The 18874-nt window shown below is 60.4% G+C and overlaps 2 protein-coding genes across 2 annotated transcripts; one reads left to right on the forward strand and one right to left on the reverse strand.

The window, feature by feature from the left end:
- Positions 1-1295: 1295 nt before the first annotated feature.
- PLXNA3 (plexin A3) lies at positions 1296-15535 on the forward strand. The gene is made up of 32 exons (XM_052662592.1): positions 1296-1889; positions 2240-2779; positions 3380-3562; positions 5403-5531; positions 5602-5702; positions 5986-6109; positions 6194-6350; positions 6428-6527; positions 6683-6797; positions 6915-7115; positions 7292-7388; positions 7521-7711; positions 7791-7936; positions 8026-8146; positions 8252-8388; positions 8476-8646; positions 9022-9115; positions 9204-9443; positions 9522-9665; positions 9745-9979; positions 10066-10208; positions 10311-10567; positions 10675-10741; positions 10835-10981; positions 11076-11235; positions 11335-11438; positions 11635-11731; positions 11972-12162; positions 12467-12636; positions 13163-13375; positions 13584-13734; positions 14660-15535. Exons 1-32 carry the CDS (start codon positions 1296-1298, stop codon positions 14753-14755), a joined length of 5616 nt encoding a protein of 1871 aa, XP_052518552.1. The 3' UTR covers positions 14756-15535.
- A 987-nt stretch (positions 15536-16522) lies between these two features.
- On the reverse strand, positions 16523-17997 carry LAGE3 (L antigen family member 3). The gene is made up of 3 exons (XM_052663702.1): positions 17804-17997; positions 17351-17479; positions 16523-17185 (listed from the first exon to the last, which is right to left on the reverse strand). Exons 1-3 carry the CDS (start codon positions 17995-17997, stop codon positions 17071-17073), a joined length of 438 nt encoding a protein of 145 aa, XP_052519662.1. The 3' UTR covers positions 16523-17070.
- Between the last annotated feature and the right edge of the window lie 877 nt (positions 17998-18874).

Consider the following 18874-nt stretch of genomic DNA (forward strand, 5'->3'; position numbering starts at 1 on the left):
CCTTCTTAGGCTTGTATTCCGGTGCGCTGCGGAGGAGGTGAGGGTGGCAATGACGTCCCCCCTTCTCCGCCCTCCTTTCTTCTCTGGCTCTGGCATTCAGGGTCCAGGATGCAGACCTTGACAAAAGAGCCTGGGAGAGCCGAGCTGTCTTGAGCTGAAACTTAGCAGTTCCAAGCTGGGTCTGCTCCTGGTTCTGGCAAATGCAATCCGCCCCCTCCCCCGCCCCATTTCTTCTGGGCTGCCTTGGTTTGGTTCCCCGCCACCCCCTGCAAGGTGGGATAACTTGTGTCTCCCTTGGGGCTTGGGCACCGATAGGGGGGCCCTGAGCCCTGCCCCGTTGGCTGCCACGACACGGCTCTGCTGTCTTGGCTGCCTGGAGCTAGGTGTGGCCTCCGGGTGAAGACCCAGGCAAGCCCGGCACTGCTCCTGGGGGTCCCTAGGCTTGTCTCCCCAGTCTTAGCCGTGTTTGCCAACCCTGCCTCGCCCCTTTGCCAGCTACCATCTGGTTTTGGAGGGGGCTGCGTGCACCCCTGCCCCAGGCATCCATCCGGTTGTGCCTGGGCAGAGCCTGATTTCCGTCTGTCTCTGTGCATTGCTATGGGGGCCGGGACCACTCGGCTTTTGTGTGGCAGCCTGTAGACCGATCGCAGGCTCCTGGTCAGCCAGAAGACAGAGGCCCTTGGGGCAAGGAGGCAGCTGGGGTGCCTAAGGCGGATTGGTGTCCCTGGGTGCTGTTTGGGCTCAGACTTTGATGCCTCAGACCTCTGATGTCCTGACACCCCAACGTCCCATTTGCAGTCTTTTTCCCCCTCCCTTGTCTCCTCCCCGCCCCCCCCCACTAGGGTGCGAGGCGGCTCTGTGGCCTTGAGTGGCCCGTGATTGTGTTGCGCCCATGTGTGGCTGGCCACCCTTGGGCTTGGGATCTGCTGTTCAGCTTCTCCTTCCTGTAGGGCCTCCCACCCTGCCTCTCCCAGCATCTGGCGCCGAGGCCCACTTGGGTGTGGCCCAGCTGAGGCGAGGCCTCCCGGCTGCTTGCCAGCAATGGGTGGGGGGTGATTGATGGCCCCCAAGCCTGCCTGTGCTTGTAGCTCCCTTGTGCACCCTGGCGGATGCCCCTCCTCTCTCCCAGCTGGGGCTGCCATCTGGGGCCCTGGTGTGGTGGCAGGTGACCGGCCTCCACCCTCTGGGCCGTGGTTCTAGGCCAGCCGGAGGCCCAAGGTCAGACCAGGGGGTGGGCCTCTGACTGGCCCCTGCTGTCTCTCCCCAGGCCCACCCCCCCGGGACAGCCACCAGCCATGCCCACCATCTTCATCCTGCTGTTCCTCTTGGCTGCCGGGCAGGCCCTGGGCAGCCACGGGCCCTTCCCTGTTTTCTCAGTGACGGACACCTCACTCACCCACCTGGCTGTGCACCGGGTGACCGGGGAGGTGTTTGTGGGCGCCGTGAACCACATCTTCAAGCTGGCGCCCAATCTGACCGAGCTGCGGGTCCACGTCACGGGGCCTGTCGAGGACAACTCCCGCTGCTACCCGCCCCCCAGCATGCGCGTGTGTGCCCACCGGCTGGCGCCCGTGGACAATGTGAACAAGCTGCTGCTCATAGACTACACGGCCCGCCGCCTGGTGGCCTGCGGCAGCATCTGGCAGGGTATCTGCCAGTTCTTGCGGCTGGACGACCTCTTCAAGCTGGGTGAGCCCCACCACCGCAAGGAGCACTACCTGTCGGGGGCCCAGGAGCCAGACTCCATGGCTGGCGTCATCGTGGAGCAGGGCCAGGGGCCCAGCAAGCTGTTTGTAGGCACGGCTGTGGACGGCAAGTCTGAGTACTTCCCCACCCTGAGCTCCCGAAAGCTCATCCGGGACGAGGACGGTGTAGACATGTTCAGTCTGGTGGGTGAGCGCCCCCTGGCCGTCAGGTGGCCCCTGCCCTCCCATCCGTTCACTCCCCTCTGGGGAGCCAGGCCCTGTGCCCTCCTGCCTTCATGTGTCCTGCCTCTGCCCCCGGAAGAGACCTGATTGGTCCCAGACAGGACAAGCTGCTGAGGATGGCAGGGTGGGCTGGGTCATGGCTTGCCCTCTGGAGTCTTTCTGGCCTGGGGTCCTGTGCATGCATGGGCAGGGGGTTGTGATGGAAGCCCCTTGGGGACCGTGTTGTGGGATCGAGGCCAGGGCGAGTGGCAGGGGCCACAGATGGGGAGGCCACGGGTGGACCCTAGCCTTGTCCCCCACCTGTTCCGTAGGTGTACCAGGACGAGTTCGTCTCCTCACAGATCAAGATCCCCTCGGACACGCTGTCCCTGTACCCGGCCTTTGACATCTACTACGTCTATGGCTTTGTGAGCGCCTCCTTTGTGTACTTTCTGACGCTGCAGCTGGACACCCAGCAGACACTGTTGGACACAGCGGGCGAGAAGTTCTTCACGTCCAAGATTGTGCGCATGTGCTCAGGAGACTCCGAATTCTACTCATACGTGGAGTTCCCCATCGGCTGCTCGTGGCGTGGTGTGGAGTACCGCCTGGTGCAGAGTGCCCACCTGGCCAAACCCGGCCTGCTGTTGGCCCAGGCCCTGGGTGTGCCAGCCGATGAGGACGTCCTCTTCACTGTCTTCTCTCAGGGCCAGAAGAACCGGGCCAGCCCGCCACGGCAGACCATCCTCTGCCTCTTTACCCTCAGCAACATCAATGCGCACATCCGGCGTCGCATCCAGTCCTGCTACCGTGGGGAGGGCACGCTGGCCCTGCCCTGGCTTCTGAACAAGGAGCTGCCCTGTATCAACACTGTGAGCCCCTGCCCACCCCCACAACCCCTCCGCCAGACCCTCTGCCCCTTCCCAGGTCTGTGGGGCCAGCCCTGGTGGTCACACAGCAGCCAGTAGGCTGCCAGCCTGTCCCAGGTTGGACAGGCCCACTCACCTGGGAGATGCTTCCCTGGACTGTCTCGGGAGTGACAGCTTAGCCCAGAATCCCCCACCCTCTGTGATCCCCTCCCTGCCTTTGCAGCTTCTCTTCCCTTGCCAGCCTGCCTCCCTGCCAGTCCTCTGGGTGGGCACACTCTGTTTGTGGACCACTCCTTTCCTCTTCCTGCCCCTGTGTCCCCAGCTGGCTCCTCCAGCTCTGTCTTGTGGGTGCCCCCTCATGTTCTGCGTCAGTGGCAGCCTCCCAGGCTTTGCTGTCTACTCCCCACTCCTGCCCGCTCGCCTTCCTCCAGCTCCTTTCTTATCCCCCCATTTCCTGTGGGGTCCCGGAACTAATGGTTGGTTGGTCTTGGCTAGCAAGGAATGAGTTCTGAGTCCTCTTCCGTGCCACAATGTGGGATCTCGTGGCCGACGTCCAGTGGGTACCTGTGAGCTGACCCGCATGCACCCCTCCTGTTTCACCAGCCCATGCAGATAAATGGAAACTTCTGTGGGCTGGTGTTGAACCAGCCACTGGGTGGACTGCACGTGATCGAGGGGCTGCCCCTGCTAGCTGACAGTACCGATGGCATGACCAGCGTGGCCGCCTACACCTACCAGCAGCACTCTGTGGTCTTTATCGGCACTCGCGGTGGCAGTCTCAAGAAGGTGGGCACCAGCCCTGTGGGCATCAGGGTAGGCTGAGATGCAGAACGAGGGGTGGGGACAAGACTGTGCAGGCAAGCCCTGTGTGCCCCTGCGCCACCCACGCTCACCAGTGCCACTGCCTGCTGTGGCCTGAACCACTGGCTTCCTGTGGCAGACCCAGGCCTCTGTCCTTATCTCTGGGCTTCCCTTCCAGGAGAGCAGGAGCCATTGTTGTTGGGTCCTCCTTGAATGAAAAAGGAAAGGAAAGGAAACTTAGTCATATAGTCGGGTCCAACTCTGCAATTCCACGGACTGTAGCCCACCAGGTCCTCTGTCTATGGAATTCTCCAGACAAGAGTACTAGAGTGGGTTGCCGTTCCCTTCTCCAGGGGATCTTCCTGACCCAGGGATCGAACCTGGGTCTCCTGCATTGCAGGCAGATTCTTTACCCACTGACCTACTAAGGAAGCCTCCTTGAACGAATGAGGGAACAGATGTGAACATGACTGCCTTTGCCATCTTGTCCCCTCATAGGCCCAGGGGTTGCTTCTGTTTCAGGGCTGGGAGGTCTGAGGTTTTCTAAAGGGACAAGGAGTCAGACCAACTGCCAACTTCTCCTTGTGCTCACCTGGGAGATGCGGGCTGTTCCTAGGAGGTCTGGAGTGGCCAGGGAACTCTTGGGGGCCTAGTCTACTACCCTCCAGGTCCTTTTTTTGCATTTCTCATAGCTTTATTGGGGTATAACTCCCATGTCGCACTCCCACCCTCATATAAAGCATCTCTGTGATTTTGGTACATTTGCAGAGTTATACTGGCATGAACACTCCTTCATTCCAGGGTATTGCCATCATCCCGAAAATCCCTTCCCCTATAAATCTCACCTTTTCCCCGTGCCCAAACTCTACAGTTACAGTTCAGTCACTCAGTCGTGTCTGACTCTTTGTGACCCCATGGACTGTAGCATGCCAGGCCTCCCTGTCCATCACCAACTCCTAGAGTTTACTCAAACTCATGTCTGTTGAGTCGGTGATGCCATCCAACCATCTCATCCTCTGTTGTCCCCTTCTCCTCCCACCTTCAATCTTTCCCAGCACCAGGGTCTTTTCCAATGAGTCAGTTCTTCCCATCAGGTGACAGAAGGATTGGAGTTTCAGCTTCAGTATCAGTCGTCCCAATGAATATTCAGGACTGATTTCCTTTAAGATGGACTGGTTTGATCTCTTTTCAGTCCAAGGGACTGTCAAGAGTCTTCAACGCCACAGCTCAAAAACATTAATTCTTTGGGTCTCAGCTTTCTTTATGGTCCAGCTCTCACATCCATACATGACTACTGGAAAAACCATAGCTTTGACTTGACGGACTTTTGTTGGCCAAGTAACTTCTCTGCTTTTTAATACACTGTCTAGGTTGGTCATAGCTTTTCTTCCAAGGAGCAATCATCTTTTAATTTCATGGCTGCAGTCACCATCTGCAGTGATTTTAGAGCCTAAGAAAATAAAGTCTGTCACTGTTTCCAATGTTTCACCATCTATTTGTCATGAAGTGATGTGACCAGGTGCCATGATCTTCGTTTTTTGAATATTGAGATCTAAGCCAGCCTTTTCACTCTCCTCTTTCACTTTCATCAAGAGGCTCTTTAGTTCTTCTTTGCTTTCTGCCGTAAGTGTGGTCATCTCTCTCTCTGCCCTGTGAGCCTTTTTGGACCAGCTGTGACACCCCCAAGAGCCTCCAGGGGGCAGCCTTGGTCTCATCCTTCCCCGGCTGTCTATGATGGGACAAGGCTGGGCCCCTGGCTGCAGAAGAGCCTGCCCGGGTATATGGGCTGCTGCTGTGGCGTCAGGTGGCTGGTCTTGTTGCCCAGGTGCGGGTTGACAGCTCTCAGGAGGCTCACCTGTACGAGACGGTGCCCGTGGTGGATGGCAGCCCCATTCTCCGTGACCTGCTCTTCAGCCCTGACCACCGGCACATCTACCTGCTGAGTGAGAAGCAGGTGGGCCCGGGGCAGGTGGCGGGGTGGGCTGGGGGCAGGGCGCGGCACATGCTAACTCGGCTGTGCCCAGGTGAGCCAGCTCCCAGTGGAGACCTGCGAGCAATACCTGAACTGTGCGGCCTGCTTGGGCTCGGGGGACCCGCACTGTGGCTGGTGCGTGCTACAGCACAGGTGAGGACCTGCCCAGCTCTGCCCGTGGCTGGGGGCTGTGGTGCCTGCCCTCTCCCACGTGCCCACCCTACCAGCTGTGCCCTTGTAGCCTCCCTCTCCCTCCCTTCTGACTTTCTCCCGCTAGTGAATAGAACCTCTGGCCCGAGTGATGTCTCTCAGGCCCTCGGGGATGAAGCCGAGGCATGTGGTTGTCTGGCACCGTAGGCCGGGCCGGCTGCCCCCTCGTCATCCCTTCCTGGCCCCCAGGGCAGCTGTGGGATGGGCCTGGCCTGACCCCACACAGGTGCTGCCGCCAAGGGGCCTGTCCAGGTGCTGTGGCCCCGTATGGCTTCGCTGAGGCGCTCAGCAAGTGTGTCCAGGTGCACATCTGGCCCAACAACGTGTCGGTGACATCACCCAGGGTGCAGGTGAGGGGCGTGGCGGGGACATGGCAGGGCCGTGGCGCCCGCGTGCTGCAGTGGACCCTCCTCCAAGCCCTCGGCTTCCCGCAGCTGACTGTGGCCATGAGCAACGTGCCAGACCTCAGTGCGGGTGTGAGCTGTGCCTTCGAGGAGGTGACCCAGAGCGAGGCCGTCCTGCTGCCCTCCGGGGAGTTACGTTGCCCCTCGCCTTCCCTCCAGGAGCTCCGGGCTCTCACCCGGGGGCACGGTCAGTGGATGGGGCTGCGGGGGGTGGGGGATGCTGTCTGTCCATGGCTCACACGGGGTGCCACGGGCTCACTGCAGGGGCCACCCGCACTGTGCGGCTGCAGCTGCTCTCCAAGGAGACCGGTGTGAGGTTTGCTGGGGCCGACTTCGTCTTCTACAACTGCAGCGTTCTCCAGTCGTGAGTAGTAGCTGGCCTACCCCCGGTCCCCACGTCTCTGTGGCTCGCTGTGACGTGGGCGCCTTTTTCCTTTGGCTTGCCGTGTGGCCCACGCAAGGGACAGTGAAGGGCCCAGTTTGGTCTCCTCCATGATTTCTGAAGCCTCTCCCCTCCAGGTGCATATCCTGCGTCAGCAGCCCTTACCCCTGCCAGTGGTGTAAGTACCGCCACGTGTGTACCAGCCAGCCCCATGACTGTTCCTTCCAGGAGGGCAGGGTGCGCAACCCTGAGGTGAGGCGGGCATCGCGCACGAGGGGGCCGGGCTCCCTGCAGGCTGGTCCCTGGCTTTGCTGCCCTCCATCTTGGGGTTTTCTTGGAGCCTCCTCAACGTGGGGGTTCTCCCCTCAGGGCTGCCCTGAGATCCTGCCCAGCGGGGACCTCCTGATCCCGGTAGGCGTTGTGCAGCCCCTCACCCTGCAGGCCAAGAACCTGCCGCAGCCTCAGTCGGGGCAGAAGAACTACGAGTGCGTGGTCCGGGTGCAGGGCCGGCATCAGCGGGTGCCCGCCGTGCGCTTCAACAGCAGCAGCGTGCAGTGCCAGAACGCCTCGGTGAGGCCCACCCTGCCTGTCTCAGGGGTCTGGGCTGTGCCCAGCAGACTCTTCGGAAAGCCTCGGCTCATCCTGGCATAGGACCTTCTGAGTCTCCTGCTGGGGATTCCTGAGCTAGAGCTTGGGGGGGTGGTCTGCACACCTTCACGAGGGTCACACGAGTCCTTCTCCCCCAGTATTCTTATGAAGGTGATGAGTACGGTGACACCGAGCTGGACTTCTCCGTGGTCTGGGATGGCGATTTCCCCATTGACAAGCCTGCTACCTTCCGAGGTGAGCTGCGGGATGGGGCTGAGGACCTCACTTCCTGGGGCAGCATAGGCACGAGCTGGGGCCGGGGTCCCACAGGGGGACCCTTCGATAGGGCCCATAACTGCTCCCCAGCGATGCCCTCTGTGCCCACAGCCCTCTTGTACAAGTGCTGGGCGCAGCGGCCCAGCTGTGGCCTCTGCCTCAAGGCTGACCCCCGCTTCAACTGTGGCTGGTGCATCTCGGAGCACAGGTGCCAGCTGCGGGCCCACTGCCCAGCCCCCAAGACAAACTGGATGCACCCGAACCAGAAGGGCGCTCGCTGCAGCCATCCTCGCATTGCTCAGGTCGGTCTCCCCTCCACCCACTGCCCTCTGGGCACCCGCCAACTCAGCTTACCCTCCTGCCTCCCATCCTGCTCTGCAGATCCACCCAGTCATGGGGCCCAAGGAGGGGGGCACCTGGATCACCATCGTGGGTGAGAACCTGGGCCTCACCTCCCGAGAGGTGGGCCTACGGGTGGCTGGCGTGCGCTGCAACTCCATCCCCACTGAGTATATCAGTGCTGAGAGGTGAGTGCAGCCCAGCTGGCGGACACCAGGCCTCATCCCCCGCTGGGGGCTGGCCTCCAGGGCCTGACCTTCTCGGACCCTGCCCTCAGGATCGTCTGTGAGATGGAAGAGTCACTGGTACCCAGCCCTCCACCGGGGCCTGCGGAGCTCTGTGTCGGCGACTGTTCGGCTGACTTCCGCACGCAGTCTGAGCAGCTTTACACCTTTGTGGTGGGTGGGCTGCCTACCCGTTTCCTCTCCTATCGCTTCCTGGGGGTAGCGTGTGGCCTGGCCCCCCCTGCCTCGCCCTGCCCCTTAGGACGTCTTCTCCCATAGACACCTACGTTTGACCGTGTGAGTCCTAGTCGGGGCCCAGCCTCCGGGGGCACGCGGCTCACCATCTCTGGAAGGGCTCTGGACGCCGGCAGCAGGGTCATGGTGATCGTGAGAGATGGCGAGTGCCAGTTCGTCCGGTGGGTTGTTTGGGAGCTGGGGCCTCAGGCTGGCAGATGGTGGGCAGCCCTGGGCCACTCTCTCCAAGTCCCCACTTGCTGATGCAGGAGGGATGCTGAAGCCATCGTGTGCATCTCGCCTGTCTCCACCCTCGGCCCGAGCCAAGCCCCCATCACGCTGGCCATTGACCGCGCCAACATCTCCAGTCCCGGTGTTGTCTACACTTACACCCAGGACCCCACTGTCACACGCCTCGAGCCCACGTGGAGCATCATCAAGTAAGAGGGGATGCTGGGGACCAGGTCTCTGAGCGCCTGGCATCAAGTTCCCCCCTCTGAGCCTGAACCCTCCTCAGCAGAGGGGAGCCTGGTTCCTCCATGACCACACGACACTTGGCACCCACTGGGTGACCCAGGGTTAGGGAGGCTCCAGGGCCACTGGGTTGGGAAGATCCCCTGGAAAAGGGAAAGGCTACCCACTCCAGTATTCTGGCCTGGAGAATTCCATGGACTATATAGTCCATGGGCTCACAAAGAGTCAGACACGACTGAGTGACTTTCACTTCACTTCCACTTCCAATGGGGAAAGCAGAGAGAGGGCCATGCTCGGGGCAGTTGGGGAGGAACCCTGAAGTCCCTCACTCCTGTCCCTAGTGGAAGCACTGCCATCACCGTGAGTGGGACCCACTTGCTGACGGTCCAGGAGCCCCGGGTCCGGGCCAAGTACCGAGGCATCGAGACCACCAACGTGAGTGCCAGCTGCGCCCCCCGTCCCACCCCTGCCACTCTGCCCGCTGTGGCCTCAAGTGCTGGACTGCTTGCCTTTGTCCCCGCAGACATGCCAGGTGATCAATGACACTGCCATGCTGTGTAAAGCCCCTGGCATCTTCCTGGGGCAGCCCCAGCTGCAGGCCCAGGGCGAGCACCCAGATGAGTTTGGCTTCCTGCTGGACCATGTGCAGACCGCCCGCTCCCTCAACCGGTCCTCCTTCACCTACTACCCTGACCCCAGCTTTGAGCCTCTTGGGCCCTCTGGGGTCCTGGACATCAAACCGGGCTCCCACGTAGTGCTAAAGGTGCCGCTGGGGCAGGAGCAAAGGGCAGGAGGGCTGGGGTAAGGGGGAGCCCTGGCTGACTGGGGTGTCTGTGTGCAGGGCAAGAATCTGATCCCTGCAGCAGCTGGCAGCTCCCGCCTCAACTACACGGTGCTGATAGGGGGCCAGCCATGTGCGCTCACCGTCTCCGACACACAACTCCTTTGTGACTCCCCCAGCCAGACAGGCCGGCAGCCCGTCATGGTGGGTATGGGGCAGGGAGGCGGCCAGGGCAGCCTGGGGCAGGCGTGGGGCTCACCTCACTGTGTGCCCATCCCCACAGGTGCTGGTGGGCGGTCTGGAGTTCTGGCTGGGCACCCTGCACATCACGGCTGAGCGCGCACTGACCCTGCCGGCCGTGGTGGGGCTGGCGGTAGGGGGCAGCCTCCTGCTGCTGGCCATCACTGCCGTGCTGGTTGCCTACAAACGTAAGACTCAGGATGCCGACCGCACACTAAAGCGGCTCCAGCTCCAGATGGACAATTTGGAGTCCCGGGTGGCCCTGGAGTGCAAGGAAGGTGCCTGTGTGGAGGTGGGGTGTGGGGCAGGCCGCAGGGGCTCCCTGCTCCTGCCCTGCTCACTCTGCCCCACCGGCCCTCCCCAGCCTTTGCTGAGCTGCAGACAGACATCAATGAGTTGACGAACCACATGGACGGTGTGCAGATCCCTTTCCTGGACTACCGGACCTATGCTGTGCGGGTGCTCTTCCCAGGAATTGAGGCCCACCCGGTGCTTAAGGAGCTGGATGTGAGTCCCACCCCGCCCCATACACTCCCCCCACCATTGTCTGCCCCTGCCCTGTCATCCGCAGGGTCACCTCTGCTCTCTGAGATGCCCTGTTGCCTCCAGAGCCCCCCCCACGTTGAGAAGGCCCTGCGTCTCTTCGGGCAGCTGCTGCACAGCCGCGCCTTCGTGCTCACTTTCATCCACACCCTGGAGGCCCAGAGCAGCTTCTCCATGCGTGACCGGGGCACCGTGGCCTCCCTCACCATGGTGGTCCTGCAGAGCCGCCTCGACTACGCCACGGGCCTGCTTAAGCAGCTGCTGGCGGACCTCATCGAGAAGAACCTTGAGAGCAAGAACCACCCGAAGCTGCTTCTGCGCAGGTACTGGGTCCCCCCTCCCCCAGCCCCCAGGCCAACCCTGCCCTGGCCAGGCCCCACCCCTAGGGAGGCCCCTGCCGGCTAGGACCCCAGCACCCCTTTCTCTCCAGGACTGAGTCGGTGGCTGAGAAGATGCTCACCAACTGGTTCACCTTCCTGCTGCATAAGTTTCTGAAGGTGTGCATGCTCACAGGGCAGGTGGTGGGGGCTGTAGGGTGGGGAAGCTGCCAGCTGGCTGGCAGGCAACTGTATGCCCGGCCCTGCCCACAGGAGTGTGCTGGGGAGCCGCTCTTCCTGCTGTACTGTGCCATCAAGCAGCAGATGGAGAAGGGCCCCATTGACGCCATCACGGGTGAGGCACGGTATTCGCTGAGCGAGGACAAGCTCATCCGGCAGCAGATCGACTATAAGACGCTGGTGTGTGGTGTCGGGGGGTGGTCAGGTGGACAGGGTGTCAGGCCTTCGGGGAAGCCTCACCCAGGACCCACCCTGTGGCCCCCCACCCCCTCAGACCCTGCACTGTGTGTGCCCGGAGAGCGAGGGCAGCGCTGAGGTGCCTGTGAAGGTGCTCAACTGTGACAGTATCACCCAGGCCAAAGACAAGCTGCTTGATGCTGTGTACAAGGGCATCCCTTACTCCCAGCGTCCCAAAGCTGAGGACATGGACCTAGGTGAGGCCCCTGCCCTCTCCTCCCAGCCCCCCCCGCACCTCCTGGTACCATAGCTGTTGTTCATGCTCCCCCCCACACTGAGCTGTTTGTGGCCTGCAGAGTGGCGCCAGGGCCGCATGGCCCGTGTCATCCTCCAGGATGAGGATGTCACCACCAAGATCGAGTGTGACTGGAAGAGGGTCAACTCGCTGGCCCACTACCAGGTGAGGAGCTGGAGGGCCACCCATGACCAGTGCTCCTGTGGGGCTGTGGCCCCATGCTGGCCCCTCTCCTCCGTCACCCCCACAATACAGGCCCTCCTCTGGGAGCTGTGGAAGCTGCCCCACATATCCCCACAGGGTTGGCCCCTTGGCTTCTCAACCTCCTGCATTGCCCCCTCTCTGTCCCTGGCATCTGCAGGTGACAGACGGTTCCTTGGTGGCGCTGGTGCCCAAACAAGTGTCAGCCTATAACATGGCCAACTCTTTCACCTTCACCCGTTCCCTCAGCCGCTACGGTAAGTGTCCTCAGTGTGGTGGCGTCTGCTGGCCTCGTGCCCTTTGAGGTTGTGTCAGCCGTGGTGGGGAACCCCTGCTCCGAGCAGCCAGCTTGGCTCTGGCAGCCTCCCTGGACCCTGCTTTCAGGAGGTCTGGGCTCTTTAGAACCTAGAAGTGCGTGGCTCCTGGGATAGAGGGGGCAAGAGCCATGGTGATGGCTGGCCCATTGGCCTAAGGAGGCACACCATCCCCTGCCCCAGAGAGCTTGCTTCGCACGGCCAGCAGCCCCGACAGCCTCCGTTCTCGGGCGCCCATGATCACCCCGGACCAGGAGACGGGCACCAAGCTGTGGCACCTGGTGAAGAACCATGACCACGCCGACCACCGAGAGGGTGACCGTGGCAGCAAGATGGTCTCAGAGATCTACCTGACACGGCTGCTGGCCACCAAGGTGCGCCTGCCCTGTGCCATCCTGGCCTGAGTGTGGGTCCCTTCTGTCCTCGACTTGGCCCTCAGGCTGGCTCTGGCTGCCTGGGGGAGGGGCCACTGGATTGTTCCATTGCCAAGGGACTGTCTTAAGGCCTTGGCTATGGGAACTGCCACCCTGAGGTCAAGGCCAGGCCTATTTGAAGGGTGTTGTTAGCTGGGCAGAGAAGCCCCACTCACTGTCAGGCCTCTCCATCCCCATCTGTCCTGCTGTGGGAACATTCCCCCTTGGCTCCCTGTCAGCCAGTGCCCTTGCTGTGCCCCTGCAGGGCACACTGCAGAAGTTCGTGGATGACCTCTTTGAAACTGTGTTCAGCACGGCACACCGCGGCTCGGCCCTGCCACTGGCCATTAAGTACATGTTTGACTTCCTGGATGAGCAGGCTGACCAGCGGCAGATCAGTGATCCCGATGTGCGCCACACCTGGAAGAGCAACTGGTACCACTGTGCGCTGGCCCTCCAGGGCTGGGTGGGAAAAGGAGGCTTGGCTGATACTTGGGGACCTCGGTCAGGGTGACAGTGGGGGCTGGGGGCTGGACTGCTCATCCCAGCAGGAGAGGACAGTGGCCTGGCATTGACGGTGCCACCGAGTAGGGAGAGCAAGGGTCTGTCACTCTGCCAGGAGTTTGGGTGGCTGGGATGCAGATAGTGCTCTCCACACTCAGAGATGCCCTTGACTGTCTGGGCCTGGCTGCTCACCTGGTGATACCGCTGGCACAGTGCAGAGATGCTGGAAGCCTGGTTCAGGGGGTGAATGTGTGTGTTGGGGGGAGCATTGAGATCACCAAGGCCAGAATGCCATTTCCTCTTACTTCTCACTGCTTGAAGTCAGGCTGAAAATTAAAGAAAAGGCTGCTAACTCTCAGTGTGTCATCTTGCCACCTGTGGGCCTGTGGAGGTGAGCAGACAGGAGGGTGTGGCACGGGGAAACTGGGGAGCTGCGGGCCTTTGTCCCTCTGTCTAGCTTGCCCCTGCGCTTCTGGGTGAACGTGATCAAGAACCCGCAGTTCGTGTTCGACATCCACAAGAGCAGCATCACGGACGCCTGCTTGTCGGTGGTGGCCCAGACCTTCATGGACTCCTGCTCCACGTCGGAGCACCGCCTGGGCAAGGACTCGCCCTCCAACAAGCTGCTCTATGCCAAGGACATCCCCAACTACAAGAGCTGGGTGGAGAGGTGGGCCCCAGCGTGTGGGGGTGGGGGGCCTGGACACCCACGGGACATGGCTACTGGGTGAGAGGGTAGAAGCTGGCCCTGCCCAGGCTGGCACATATTAATGAAAGGCTAGCTTCAGGAAGAAGGCCCAGAGGCTGGCCTGGCAGCCAGGACAAGGGCTTTGACTTTTGCAGCAGCTGCCAGCATGACTTCTTTGGGATCCCATTAGGTACTACCGGGACATAGCCAAGATGGCATCCATCAGTGACCAGGACATGGATGCGTATCTGGTGGAGCAGTCCCGTCTCCACGCAAGTGACTTCAATGTCCTCAGTGCGCTCAGTGAGCTCTATTTCTACGTCACCAAGTACCGTCAGGAGGTGCGTGCCACCCCCGCAGGCCCCTCGAGTTTGAGAGTGCAGCCAGTGGCAAAAGCAGGGGTGTGATGGGAGTCAGGGAGACCAGCTCTTGGATTACTCACAATTCCTCCCACAAACAAGCCCTCAGGATGGCACACGTGACACACTCTGTAGATGTGGGGAGGTGAGGGACCCAGAAGAGAAGCTACTGGCTGAAGCACCAAGTTCTGGTTGGGAGAAAGTAAAGGGCCAGGAACGAAGGCTGGGGCCAGAGGTGGGCAGGGTCAGGCCACCTGCCTGATTTGTGACTTGAGCTTCAGTAGACAGGGAAGCCAGAGGGTGGGCTTCAGGATTGGGCTCCTGGTTGGAGATGAGAACTGGTAAACTTCAACTGGATACAGGGCTGAGAGCCCTGAGCCTGGATGAGCTCACCAAGGGAGTCCTTGGGCAGCTAGAGACAGAGCTGTGGCAGAGCAGAAGGGGAGCTGGCTGCGGAGTCTGAGGAGGGTCGGGAGGGACACCCCCTCAAGTGCCACACGGGCCTGGAACACATGCGTGAGGACCCCTGCCAGGTGTCAGGACGAGTGATGGGTGCTGCCCATGGTCAACGGAGATGAGGCCCAAGAAGGCCTGCTGCTTTGGATGGGAGAGGTCTAGGGTGGGATTGGGGGTTTGCAGGGGATGGGAAAGGGGAGCCTTGAGTCCACACCATCCTTGGATGGGGCTGCATGCTGGCCTTGGAGAGGAGGGATGAGAGTTGTGCGGTTGGAGGAGGATTTGGGGTCGAAGAGGGGCTGTTTGGAGGCCATGTGCCCAGGGTCCCGGCCAGCAGGGAGGGACACCCTGAGGCCTGAGGGAGGGGCAAGCTTGCCCCAAGGAGCAGGGGGCTTGGCTGGGAGGAACGGCCCGCTGCCCCTGAGAGCCCAGCTCGGGGCCTGCTTCCCAGGTTCTTAGCGCCCTGGACCGAGATGCCTCTTGTCGGAAACACAAGCTGCGCCAGAAACTGGAGCAGATCATCGGCCTCGTGTCCAGCAACAGCTAAGGGCAGCCGACCTGGAGAGAAAGGCGCACCTCAGACCTGAGCCAGTCTCCTGTCCAGGGGACGTCTCGGGCCTGGGTCCTGGGCTGAGCCCTGGATCAGGTGGCACTGGGCCGAGATACCCCTGGCATAGCCCGGGGCCCTTCATTAGTGCCTTGCTTTGGGCCCTGCGTGGGGAGGGGGCGACTGGACCAAGCCCCCCACCACAGCAGCAGCAATACCCCCACCCTCCCCCTGCCCTCTTGCCCAGTCTGGTGATCACCCCTGACCTTGCTATTTATGCCTCAAACACCTATTTATTTAATTTATCTCCACTCACCCTTTCCATCTGTAAATACGGCCCCCCCCTTATCCACCCACCCCTGCCCCAGATGTCCCAACCTCACTCACCTCGAGTCCTCCGGCTCCCCTTGGGACAGGGTCAGCCTTGGCCTCACCTCTGGCCCCACCCCTTCCCCTGGCTGCCCCTGCCCATCTCCAGGAGAGGGCCTGGACACCAGCAGCACTCGGGGTGGGCAAGGCTCCAAAGGTGCCCTCAGACTACGGCTCTGCGTAGGGGTCCCCCAGCAGCTGACACAGAAGCCTGTCCAGACTTCTCGGGCTAGGCCTGGGCCTCCTCCCAGGCCGTGTTCTCTGAGGCCTGGAGGGCTTGAATCAGGCTCCTGCCAGGGCCAGACCTGGGCCTGGGGGCACCGGACTCTCCTCCTCCAGGCCCTGCTGCCAAACTCCATCTGCGGGGTCTGCACGCCCCTCAGACCACTCACCCTCCGCTGCCCTGCCCTGCGCACGCCTCGAGAGGCAGAGGTGGCAGTGCCTTACTCCTTTGTCCTTCTGCCTCCTTGGAGGAACCTGGCCCCAGTCCATGCTCCTACAAACCCGATTTGGCCTTTTTCTTTTCTGCATGAGGTTTTCTTTGACCTGTCATTTTTTTTTTTCCTAATTAAATGTTAGGAAACAGAGTTGGCATGTGGCTTTGTTCTCAGGGCAGGTGGAAGCAGGTGGGGAGACTGTTGGACTCTGCCTGAGCTGGAGGCCATCTGTGGGAGGAAGGGTGACTCCTTGTGGGGTTTCTGAGGATCTGAGGTGGTCCAGGGCAGCCATGTCCAATCCATCAATGAGGCTGGGTGGCTCCACCTTCAAGACATGTTCAGAAGCCACTCCCTTCTCCCCATCCCCACTGCCCCTGACTGGTCCAAGCTGCCCTTGTCTCTTGCCTGGACCCCATTTCTGCCCTGCCTCTTCTCACCATGGGAGGCACCAGGACTCTGTCAATAAACATGGTGGCCCTTGTCCCCACTCTGTTCAAAATGGTCCAGAGCTTCATGGCCAACAAACACCTTCATGTCTGCCAGCTCTTTACTGTCCCAAGTGCACTGCAGTCAATTGTGCCCCTGTGCAGTGCTGAGGCCCTCAATCGTGTCTGACTCTTTGCGACTCCATGGACTCCCACCAGGATCCTCTATCCATGGGATTCCCCAGGCGAGAATCATGGAGTGGGTTGCCATTTCCTCCTCCAGGGGATCTTCTGGACACAGGGATCAAACCCTCATCTCTTGTGCCTCCCACACTGGCAGGTGGATTCTTTACTGCTACACCACCTGGGAAGCCCCCAATGGTGACACTAATGTGGGGAAACCAGAATTCTGGTGGGAGGGTATTTTATGGAGAGTAATTTCACATGCTTCAGATTGAGAGCTTTAAATATTTAATTAATTCTACTTCTTGTAATCTTTATCATTCATGCAAAGATCTATATACAAGCGTTCCACAGAATCATTACCTATAATATGGCAAAGACTGAAAATAGTTTAAACAATCAATAATGATTTTGAATAATTTTTAGAAAAAAGTTCATGTTAGATGAGAAATACCAGGAAAAATGCTAAACTTGCACAATATCAAATATTATTGTTACACATTTACTATGTAACTATAAAACTCAGAAAATACTCCAAAATATTGATAGTAGCTAATACTGAATGAGAGACAGGACCTATCCTCCTCCATTTCTTAGATTATCTTCACTTACACTGTACTACTTGACTATCTGAATCAGAACCCTCCAATCTAAGGACAAATGCAAGAATTTTGAAGGTGCTACAGTTGAAAATAAACTCATCATAGGTCAATTTTATTTTCAGTAGTTAAGAAACATTTAAGTACCAAACAATGCAAGTGGACCTTGAGCACACAAGGGCCATTATAGCCAAAAGATGAGGCCCCCATAATAGGCAACTAGTGCAGGAATCACTGCCCTAGGAAGGATGCACTGTCTAGGAAGGGCCACCAGATCAGACCCCCCTTTCCCCAGCCCTGGCTTAGCGGGCAACAGGGGGCCCAAAGCGCTGCATGGTTCGCATCACCAGAGAAAGCTGGTCCAGAAAGTTGACAATGGAGATTCGAAGGAGGCGGCAATCTTCAGCTCTCCAGCAGCTGAAAGTGACAGAAAAAGAGAATCAAGGTGGAGATGGGTGGAATCAAGGGCACTGCGTCACCTCCATAAACACAGCCCTTGAGTATGTCCAAACAGAGCGCCCCTGGCGAGAGACAAGCTTGGTCACCTGCTACCACTTCCAACCAGCCCCTTTTCCAACTTACACCGCCAGGACATTGCCGCTCACTGTGAGCTCCTTCCCAACCGCCCCACGGTGAGGTTCGGTATCTGGGGCCAGGGACCCACGGGCAATCTCTGCCTCCAAGGCGGACGGGAAAGGCACGCTTAGGGTGCTGATGGAGATGCGGTTAAGGTACCACCCACAAGGATTTGGAGCTCTGGGTCCTGTCTCAGGACCGCATCCAGCCCCTCCGGGCCACTCGTAGCCCTAATCCAGCCCAGCCACCCCACTGCCCCGTGATCCCATTTCTTCCCCCGACCCACGCCACCCAGGCCCATCCCAGCTTCCAGTCTCCCTTCAGCTCTCTATTCTCTACCCGCCCCAGGCGCCCTGGCCATTCCACCCCCCAGCAGCCCCTGACCCGCCGGTCCGTTTGTCCCACCTCCCACCGCAGGCAGCCCCCAGCCCAATCCGCACTGCCCCTCGAGTAGGATACAATACGCATGGTCGGCTTCCCGGCCTTTGGGAAGAGTGCTGGGCCGGCGCGACACCCGGAGCTCCGTGGTCTGCAGCGGAAGCAGCACCCGCGCTGCCGGGGCCGCCCCGGCCACCCCCGACCCCCCGCCGGCCCTGGCTTTTGGCGCCACCCGCCAGGCTGCCTGCGCCTACGTCCCCACCAGTCTCCTGCATGGCTGCCATGCTCCGCCTCCAACCCCACCCACTGGCTCCGGGACTCTGCGTCGCCCACCCTCTCCGCGAGCAGCTTAAAAACTGCAGCTTCTTCCTGAAGCGCCGCCCCCGCCCCGCGCGCCGCCCCCGCCCCGCGCGCCGCCCCCGCCCCGCGCGCCGCCCCCGCCCCCCGCGCCGACCCCGCCCCCCGCGCCGACCCCGCCCCCGCGCCGACCCCGCCCCCCGCGCCGACCCCGCCCCCCGCGCCGACCCCGCCCCCCGCGCCGACCCCGCCCCCCGCGCCGACCCCGCCCCCCGCGCCGACCCCGCCCCCCGCGCTTGCGCAAACAGGTCTGGTGGAGCCGGCCGGCCGAGGGGGTCTCCGTTGGCCACAGAGAAATGAGTCTCCCTTCCGCAGTTCGGGGCTTCCCTTGTAGCTCAGTGGGTAAAGAATCTACCTGCCATGCAAGAGATCCGGGTTTGATCCCTGGGTCAGGAAGATCCCCTGGAGGAGGAAATAGCAACCCACTCCAGTATTCCTGCCTGGAGAACCCCATGGACAGAGGAGCCTGGGGGCTACAGTCTGTGAGGTCTCAAGAGTCGGACACGACTTACTGATTAAACCACAGAGTCGGGCACGACTGAGCGACTCTTTCTTTCCCCACAGCTCGGGCCTTTCACAGACTGTATGACTCGATTTTAACTTCCCTTTTCTGTTCTGCAAGTTTTTGACAGTGACCTTATACGGCATTTTTAATCAAAAATAAGTTTTTAAAGTGACATGAAATTTCTGATGGTGATAGGCCTGTTAGTTTTCTGTTTTCCTCCTTTGTAATCAGAAGGAAGGGCATAAAGGTGAAGTAGGTTATCAAAGCCTGTTGCATCACCCCTCAAAATC

The sequence above is a fragment of the Budorcas taxicolor genome, chromosome X, assembly GCF_023091745.1.
Source record: "Budorcas taxicolor isolate Tak-1 chromosome X, Takin1.1, whole genome shotgun sequence".
In the NCBI taxonomy this organism is placed as follows: domain Eukaryota; kingdom Metazoa; phylum Chordata; class Mammalia; order Artiodactyla; family Bovidae; genus Budorcas; species Budorcas taxicolor.